This window comes from Cetorhinus maximus, chromosome 10 (genome assembly GCF_964194155.1).
Source record: "Cetorhinus maximus chromosome 10, sCetMax3.hap1.1, whole genome shotgun sequence".
In the NCBI taxonomy this organism is placed as follows: Eukaryota; Metazoa; Chordata; class Chondrichthyes; order Lamniformes; family Cetorhinidae; genus Cetorhinus; species Cetorhinus maximus.
The window spans coordinates 14,092,550-14,101,982 of NC_135888.1; the positions used below are offsets into that span (position 1 = coordinate 14,092,550).

Genomic DNA, 9,433 nt, shown 5'->3' on the forward strand with positions numbered 1-9,433 from the left:
CAGAGATTACTTTGGAATAAATTATAACAGGTCACATTTCTTAAAATAAATCCCTCATTGGCAAGTGATATTAAGATCAGTTATCTTCTTAAAAATTCTGGTTGTAAATCAACATTGAAGAGTTTTGAATATCATTCTTCTTAGCAGCTAGAACAATTTATTTTGTGATATTATTTGTACTTAACCTGGAGGAATTTAATGCATTTTACTGGATGCTGATTGATCAAAATTAGTCACCTTCATTTAAAACATATTTATCTTCCTCTTCTAAATTTGCATAACTACATAAATATCACAAGAAATTACTTAACTAAAGTATCATACAGCTTTTTATATTTTACTGTTATTGTAAATAATCCTCTGGGATATTCACTTTCATCTTTTAAAGTGACTCAAAACCAAAGTCACACACTATGGGAATAGCCTTTGACCTCTATACAGTGAAGGCTGTTGCCCTGCTGAAGGAACTTACTAAACTTGGCCTGGACTATTAAGCTATTGAAATATGGTAGATATATAATAACATATTTGTTGTTCATTTAAATGCCAAAATAATGTAGCACTGTAATCATCAAAATCAATCCTGTTTTTTTTTTATACTAGTTTTGAAATAAGATGTAGCTTTTTCTAATGACCCTTGTGTGCGTGTTATTATTCCTCATCTCTTTCCTCCTCTTCCCTCCACCCCTTATGTTTTTCCAGAAAGATAGAGGTGCAGCGTTGTTCTCCGAGCTGGCCTTTCCAGTCATACATGTTGTTTGATGTGACGGATGGACATGAATATCGGGAGAAAGAGTGCGTTTTAAAACTGATATTTTTTTTTCAATGTGTTTCCTATCTTACATTTGTTATATACTATGACAGGAGAGTAGCTGCTAGTGTCAAGCAAATGGGAGAGTGCTGCAGTTCTCACCAGAGTAATCATTGTTTTCAGGACTGTTTATCATTTACATATTTTTTGTTATCTTTGCTTTCAATAGTATTTCCTTGTGTGAAGGTTGTGCAGGAGTGCCAAATAGAAGCAACGTATCCATCCCATGGGATTAGCTTGAAGGACAGAAGCCGGCAGTAATGCTTCCTACTGCTTAATCCCAAAGCAACATTTTTGGCAGCTGTAGAGAGGACTACTTTCCTTAGCTGCCTCCCCAGCCCAGACAAACTGAGGCCAATTTAGCAGACCTCCTGTCACTTCTGCTAATTCAGCATAGACTTGGGATAAAACTCAAGAGTTTTGTGGTCTGTGTTAATCAGGATCATATGAGGTGGCATGTTGCTCCTTGGGTATGGTACCAACCACTGAACTGAGGATGGTTAGAATATACTTGGTGTGTTAGTCACTAGTAGCTAATTGTTATTTTAAAATTGAGCTCTGTATATTTGGGAATGTGGTAATTGTTAATGGCTTAAGCAGAGGGAATTATTTAGTCACTACACTGCTTGTAATTTAATATGAAACATTCTGGTACTATTGGAAACTGTCCACAGCATTCGCAAGCAGCACATAGCATGCTTTTTCCTTGTCCTTTGTATCTCATCTTTATTCCACCTCTTTTGTTACAGCTCTTATATCAACACACAGGAAGTGAAACTGGTAATAGCTTTAATCAGTATGATTGCAGAGAAACAAAAAGGGATGTGTCGTAATATTGGAGTGATCACCCCCTATAATGCACAAAAATACAAAATCATAAATCAAATTGAGCAAGAGTTTAAAATGGCGAGACTTGAACAAGGCAGGTATGTAAATAATTGGTATCAGAAACCTTTGATCTTTATTACATATACAAATCTTTTATACTGGTTTTTGTGAGCTTGAAAGTTTGTCTACTGATCGTAGGCAGGTATGTAAATAATTGGTATCAGAAACCTTTGATCTTTATTACATATACAAATCTTTTATACTGGTTTTTGTGAGCTTGAAAGTTTGTCTACTGATCAGTTCATCTACTGATAGAGCTTGGTTTGATTTGCAATTTAACTGTTAGCATCGTAACTTGAGATGTACGCAAATTAATGGAATATGGATTTGGACTTTACACATAGCTACTGAAGTTCCATGGCAGGCACCATGCAACTGACAAGGATCTGTGTCCTGGTGTATGGATGGGATTCCCATTAATGGTGTCACAGCAAGTGATGTTTAACAAAATTCTTGCTCCCAGATTGTCTTGGCTAACACCTTAGGATTTATAAACTGTAATAAGAGATGAAGACCACCAATAAGCATGCAAACATCTAAAATTTAACACTTGATAATTTAGTAAAATGCTGTTCTCCATTGGGGTCAGTTTTCATTTTTCATGTTAATATTTAATTGCATAGTTATTTGCATAGTTTGTTTTCCATACTCTTTTGGCCCTGGCTAAATTGGTAGGTAGCCAACTTGTGAAAGGACTATGCTGTTTTTGTCCTAGTCATTAAGATTTATGGAAGTCATGAGATCAGCTATAATGCAACTGGAAGCCAAATTCCTGGACTATTTTACAAAATGCATGTCTTGTATAAGGTTGTAGTAATTTGATCAATTTAGTTTTAAGGTGCTGTGCTATATTTCTCATCAAATGACTGGAAAGCAGGTTTAGTTCATGTTCACCACTAGGAAATGTGCACTTTTATGAAAGAAGAATCAGATGTTAGCAAGTGTGTAGCTGAAATTAAACCAAACTTTCCTCTATGTAAAAAAACTCACTTCAAATGCAAGTCAGTGAAAACAAATGAAGTCTTGTAAAGTAATGATTAGGCCTAGTTCAAAAACAATCTTCATGACTTCCCACGTAACTCTGAGTTGAAATATGGAACAGGGCAGGTGATTATAGGGGCATTACAATTGACCTCAGCACCCAGCATTAGGTAAGGCAAAACAAGCTAGGATTTCAGCTCCAGGTCCCTTTCTTGTGGCTCCGCCTGGAAGTAATTTGATGTTGGACGAGGCCACAATCAGCATTATGGTGCTTCTTGCCCACAAAATAACTTTCCAATATTAAATGTGGATACTTGCACACAAATGCAGTAAGGTACTGGAGCATACCTGATGTCAGTTCAGCTGCACCCCAGCAGGGAGTCAGCAACTTCGTAAGTGGGGAAAACAAAAAAATAAAATTGTCCCGAAGGAACAGTATTTACTTTCCATAGATCTGCTGGGTTGTACTGAAATATGAACCAGTTTACAATGTTCCCATCTTCAGAATGCATATTTCTACTGTCCAGTAAATCTTCATTTTATTGGTAGCTATGATCAGAGTTTTGATATTGTAAAAATATATAATTTTAATGCATTGTTTTTGCTCTTTCAGGTCAGTGCAGGTGGGCACAGTGGATGGGTTTCAAGGATGTGAGAAGGATTGCATCATTGTCACCTGTGTCAGAGCAAGCAATCTTCAAGGAAATATTGGGTGAAGTGATTTTTCTTTGGTTTGTTACTGTTTGGCCCCTTCGCCCCATTGCATTACAATTAAATTTAGTTCTTTTTCTATTCCCTCATGCTTCTTTATAGACCTTTCTTGTCTGAGAAGGCTAGGAAGGCTGAGAGTGCAAAGAGAAACAGATCCTATTGAAATCATCTTGAAGTTAGCACCTCACTTGCATGCTCTTGCACTCTAGTTCTCTCTGTCTTGCAGTCTCGCACGGTGTCTCCAAGATGCCCATTAACGTTTATAGGAACTCTTAAGTATTGTAAAATTTGAACAAGCGACTCTTGCTGTTTTACAGTTGGGTGAATTATGAGGCTGTCCTCACGTGTGATATCCAGAAATGACAATACCAAATTTCAACAGGAGCCTTGTACTTGACACTAGTTAGTGAAGGAAGTTCAAAATCAACTGGAACTGGGAATTTTGTCATTAGAAATTAAAATTGCATCGGTTTCAGATCTGAAAACATTGAGGGTTATTTATCAATTCTCAGATTCAGCCTTGTAAACCTGCTAAACTTGAGAACTTCCCTCAATATTATACTTCGCAAATTTGAGGGATGGATGTGAGTGGGGAAAAGAATGATGCATGTAGTTTGCGTGCTATCTTAATGCGTGTGTGTGTTACGGTGGGCGAGAGAAGCAAACTTCAAGATTATTGAAAGAATCTGTTACTCTATATGTGTGGCTTTTTCAATTTGAAGAGGTGAGCATAAGAAAAGCCAGATGTTTTTCATTTTTATACTAGAGCTGTGGTTTTAACCCTTTTTGTGTGAGGCCTATTGCAAGTATAAAAGCCCACCCAGGTACCAACATGCTTTTTTGCCCTGGGACCCATGCTGTGCACCAGCACCTTTCCCAATGAAACACAACACAAAAATTGACATGATCCCTAGAGTGGCCTCCTAACTTTGTTTGCAAAGACAGCGTTATCTTTCCAAACGAAAACTGTTGGTGCAGAAAATGTTTCATTGGCATCTGATGAGTTAAACAAACAAACGCAGAAATCCGAAGACCTTATGAACCCACTAGGGTCCGGAGACCCCAGTTTAAACACCTTTGCACTAGTGATTAGATGTATGATTTGTATTGAGTTAAAAGAAGCAATGTTACTGATTTTATTTTTGTCATTCTATTTGATCCTTTTCCAGGTTCTTAGCAGACCGGCAGAGAATGAATGTTACAATTACGCGAGCTCGACTGAGTCTCTTCATTCTGGGAAATCTGAAAACTCTCATGGTTCGTAATGAAATATTGATCAGATTTGATTTTATAGGAGCTATGCTGATCAGTTGAGTTGTTGTCAGAGCGATATCAATAATTTTTTTAAAAATTGAACAATTTTTCCATGAACTATTCTGAAATTGTTATTTTAGCCATGTTGCTATAACACTTTACAGTAAACCCTATTTGAATGTATGTGACTCGCTCATTATTAATGGGCATGTAGGGCTGAATCTTAACTCCCAAAAGCTGATAGACTGGGGCCTTGTCAAAGGTCAAATTGCAAAATCTGAAACAGGTACCCAACCTGCCTCAAACTGAACCACTTGCAGTTTTAACAGAGGTGGGATGAGTGATGGGTGATCAACCTGCTCTTGGGAAGCAGGTTGGTCATCTAAATATTATAATGAGGCTGCTTTAGAATAGTGTGTGGGGGTCAGGAGGAGAATGCCACCAGCAAGGTAGCCCAATAAATCCTCATTTACCCCCCCTACCTCCTGCATTAGTGTACCTGTTTCACCAATTTCTTGACAGTTGGTCCCTCTGGATCAATATCTGACCCCCCCCATCATCTCTCTCTCTGTCCCCTAGTACACTTACCTACTCTTGCAAGCTTTGGCCTCGTGACGCAGGCTTTAGCCTTTAGATCCCCACTTAAAGGAGCCCTGCAATAAGTAATGCAGGACATTTGGGGAACACTTTTTCTTCCCAGTGTCCCGACCTCTCAACAACCCCACCCCACACAGAAGCGCCTCCGGACTACCATCCAGGCCGGAATCTCTCTGGCACACAATTCTCCAGCATGTTTTTAAAGTGAAGGTTCATCAACATTTACCCATATGTTATCCATTTTCAGAGAGCAACTGTTTTAATTTGATTAATGAATTGTTTTATGGAACCAAGACACATTGTATGATACCACCAAACTGAAAGGAAAAGACTTGATAAATAAAGTGACTGACTTGCATGTCACCAGATATGGGTTTCAAAGAGAAAAGGAATAAATTAAGAGACTAATCAGTGCTGGACAGAGAGGGAAAGAGCAACCGTAAGATTGCAGCAACAAATAAAGAAGAAGGGATAGTGAGTGAGAGAAAATGGGCTGTCAACCTCTGAATCGTCCTTGTAAGACTGCGCTATTAGATAGTTGCTCAAAGTGGCAGTAATGCTTTGATAATGTAATGCTTTAATTGTCAGAACTGTTGACACAAAATAACTGGCTTTGTATCTGCAAACTTTTTAAAGAATAAGCATCTTGCCTTTCATAACGAGTTTGTTTATTTACACGTGTGAAGGATGAATTTGTGCTTGTGACATCGGCCATTTTCTCCTGTGTGTTTTAGGAAAGTGAAGACTGGAACGCTTTAATTCAGGATGCACAAAAGAGAGGAGCCATAGTGAAAACATATGACAGCGAATATAAGAAAGACTGCCACAAAATTATGAAACCCAGGCCCGCTTTCCAGAGAAATATTTCTGATCCAAGTTCACTAATAAGTGAACAGAAAAAGGTTCCTGATCTTACACGGAAAAGTTCATGGAATGATAGTTTCAAAACTGCTACACGTCAAGTAGCTGATGTCCACAGTGGACAGTTCCAAAAAGCACCAATTGCTTCTCAACAAGCAGCTTCATTACCCCATCATTTGCATAAAACTCAAGCTTCTGTTACTGTACAGCCCCGGATATCAGCTAATGTTTCGCAGCCTCAGACATCTGGCAAGTCAGAGTCGTCTGCTCAGGCTAAGCTTAGAGATCCGAGACTGGCCCGGAGAGCAGAATCTTTGCGCGAGGGTACTCAAGCCTATCAAACTCCTTCAGAGTCACGTGTTGTACCACCAGATTCATCTGCATCTATTAGTGGGCGTGGTGCTTCTCATTCTTCACGTTTTGGTCAGCCTAGTGGAAATTCTGTTTCAAGAGCTGGTGGTGATAAACTTAATACTTCTACTCCGAACAGAAGTTTGGAACCTCCTTCTGGGACCTCTGTGTGTAGAAATGGTAAAGATACGGCTTATGGTCTCAACAAGTGTCCAGGTTCCAGGAGACACAAACAGAATGAAAAGGAGAAAGAAGACATATATGGTGAACAAAAACAGAGATGGAAATGAAAATATTATGGGTTAAGTTCTCTCTCAGTATATTTGACTTTATCTCACAGGGCTGGTATAAAATTTCCATCATACAGAAGCAGTGATTGATGTATAAGTGATACAACTAAGATTTGTAGACTTCATTTCTTTTGGTTTATGATTATAATTGTGCATTGTTTATTTTTACTGTTTTGTTGAAAATAAGCTGCACTACCTTAATTTTGTATTCTCAAATTCTCTCCTGTTTCTCCCCGATTCCTTGACTGAGGGCAGGCAGGTAACCTGCTCCAGAGACACTCAATATTGCTAACTGACTGGCCACTTGAATAGGTGCAGAAGGAAATAGCCAGTGAGGAACTGTCCCAGTACAGAAAGATGGGGTAGTTAGATGCAAGTTCCTGGCTACTTGCTTAATGTCTTCCCAGGATGGTATGGCCAAAATCTACCTATTTAGGAACTGAAAACATCGTACCACTTGCACTGATATATCAGCATGTTGCGCCATTCATCATCCGTATTTAATATCTTTGACAAAAATAGAATCTTAGTTCAGCAGACACACAATTCCAATCTAATCTCACTTAGTCACTAGGTTCAAAATGTTAGCCCTTCTTAGCATGGATCATGGAATGTAGAAACAGTCCCTGAGATTTTAACTATGTTTATGAACCACATTTATTTTACAGGTTTATAGGTTGTGCATTTTCCCTCAACTCTACAACATTTACCAGGATTGTGAAACGGAATAGTAAGGCAGGAATTCACATTTTGCCCTTTCACAGACTTGATTTAACTAGGATGGGTTTTTAGTAGATGGGGGTGAGGGCGACAGAATGACTGTACAGTTTAACCCTTACATTATTCAGCTATCACTCTTTAGAAACTTTCTGTACAGAACTAATTTCTGGCTCTTGTGAATGTCCCTTACTTAATTTTCTTTGAAGTTGCATTTCCATTGTGTATCTTATTTACAGGCTGTCACATGGATTTGAAACTGTTTTTAAACAAAAATATTAGAATTGCAAATGGTGACTGTGGGATCTGTACTATCAGGAGGACACTTTAATCAGCTGCAGACAGTTTGTCCCACTTAAATGGTTAATATCCATTCGAGTGCATACACACTGGGTGATTTCATTTAGAGTTGTTAGCAGTATGTATATAATTATCTCACAGTCCGCGTCTTAATTGCAGCAAAATAGCAACTGGCCAGCCATCTGTATGCAAAATTAAAGAAAAATCCTAATGCTTCATGGATTTGCCCGGTGGGTTTCTTTTGGAAATGTAATTACTGTACAGTGGGTGGTTATATATACATATTGTATAGAAATCTTCAACTGATGCAGCTCTAGAGTCTTGCTCTACTGGAAAAAGCTTGTCAACTGCAGCATTCATTCTGAAGTTCATAATGCTGAGTTGGAACAATAATATGCCAGCCTTACTAGTTTTATACAATGAATAAGCCAAAACTTGAGTAGTTGGGCATTGTAGTTTGCAGTTGGGATATTTGTGGTTTTCACCGTCCCACTCCCACTCCACTCTCCCAGTAGAGTAATGCAGACACTAAAATATGTTGAACATTTTCTTTTGTACTTAATAAAATTGTTTTTTAAAAAGTGACTTGTGCTAGTACCAAACAGTTTGTACCAATTAGATGGTTAATATCCATTAGAGTGCATGCACACTGGGTGATTTCATTTTTGTTAGCAGTATGTGTATAATTATCACAGTGTCTTGCATCTTAATTGCAACAAAATAGCAACTGCTCTTCTTTGAAATTATGCTATCGGGATCTTTTGCGTCCACCTGAGGGGGCAGCCTACACCTTCAACAGTGTAGCATCCCTTCAGTATTGCACTGGAATGTCAGTCGATTATGTGCTCAAGTTCTGGAGTGGGACTTGAACCCACAACCTTCTGACTTAGGTGAGAATGCTACTCACTGAACCACAGTTGACACTGTGTTCATATAGCACTTTAATCTGTGCAGTACTAAGGTTAATGATCTTCGCATCTTGGTGAACAAGTATTTCTAATTGGACTGAAACTGTCTTGATTATTTTGGTGTTATGTAAGTTGGCTTTGTGACATCATAAAAGTTGCTGATTCCAGCTCAATCCACTCCAGTGTAAATCGAGAACTATTCTGGGTTGCAGTTAAGCTGCTTAAAATTAGAGGCATGCCCTACACAAGATTAGTTTGATTACCTGTAGGGATAAATGAATATCTTTGCAGAGATTTCCCTCAGGAGATTAAATAGGTTAGACAGATTCATCGTAGTCCAGTTTGCATAAAGCTTGTTGTAAGAGTGGGTTTGAGGGACTGCATAGTCTTCAATTCTTATGTTTGGGTCACACAATTCATAAAATACAAGTGACTGGCCTTCATATTTTCCTGTCTTTTAAATGAATTTGTATGGCTTATTAATTTGAGTTAAATGTTTGGTGGAGCCATTTGCTTACATCCTAGAAACTAAAGAAATTATACTGAAAATTGTTAGGGATGAGATGTACAAAAGAAACCAGAGTAGAGATCAATCCAATAGAAAGGCATTAATCTATCGCCTTCTCAGTTCAGCTTTCTTGTGAATAAATGTAATTTCCACCTTGTTATCTTTCAGTGAGCAGGAACACCTCTGCCTCTGAAATGATTCATTGTGCTGTTAATACTAGGCAAGAACGGTTCCCTTTTTTTGGATATTAGGGTTT

General features: G+C 38.2%; 1 protein-coding gene across 5 annotated transcripts in view; it reads left to right on the plus strand.

Annotated features, from left to right (window-relative positions):
* The window catches only part of setx (senataxin), an 81,076-nt gene extending 72,730 nt beyond the window's left edge, over positions 1-8,346 (plus strand). For all 5 annotated transcript variants that reach the window (XM_078549996.1, XM_078549997.1, XM_078549994.1 and 2 more), the window contains 5 exons: positions 703-795; positions 1,561-1,737; positions 3,294-3,392; positions 4,561-4,648; positions 5,977-8,346. In XM_078549996.1, coding sequence (XP_078406122.1) covers positions 703-795; positions 1,561-1,737; positions 3,294-3,392; positions 4,561-4,648; positions 5,977-6,744 — 1,225 coding nt within the window. In that variant the 3' untranslated portion in view covers positions 6,745-8,346. The remainder of the gene's footprint in view (positions 1-702; positions 796-1,560; positions 1,738-3,293; positions 3,393-4,560; positions 4,649-5,976) is intronic.
* Positions 8,347-9,433: the final 1,087 nt, after the last annotated feature.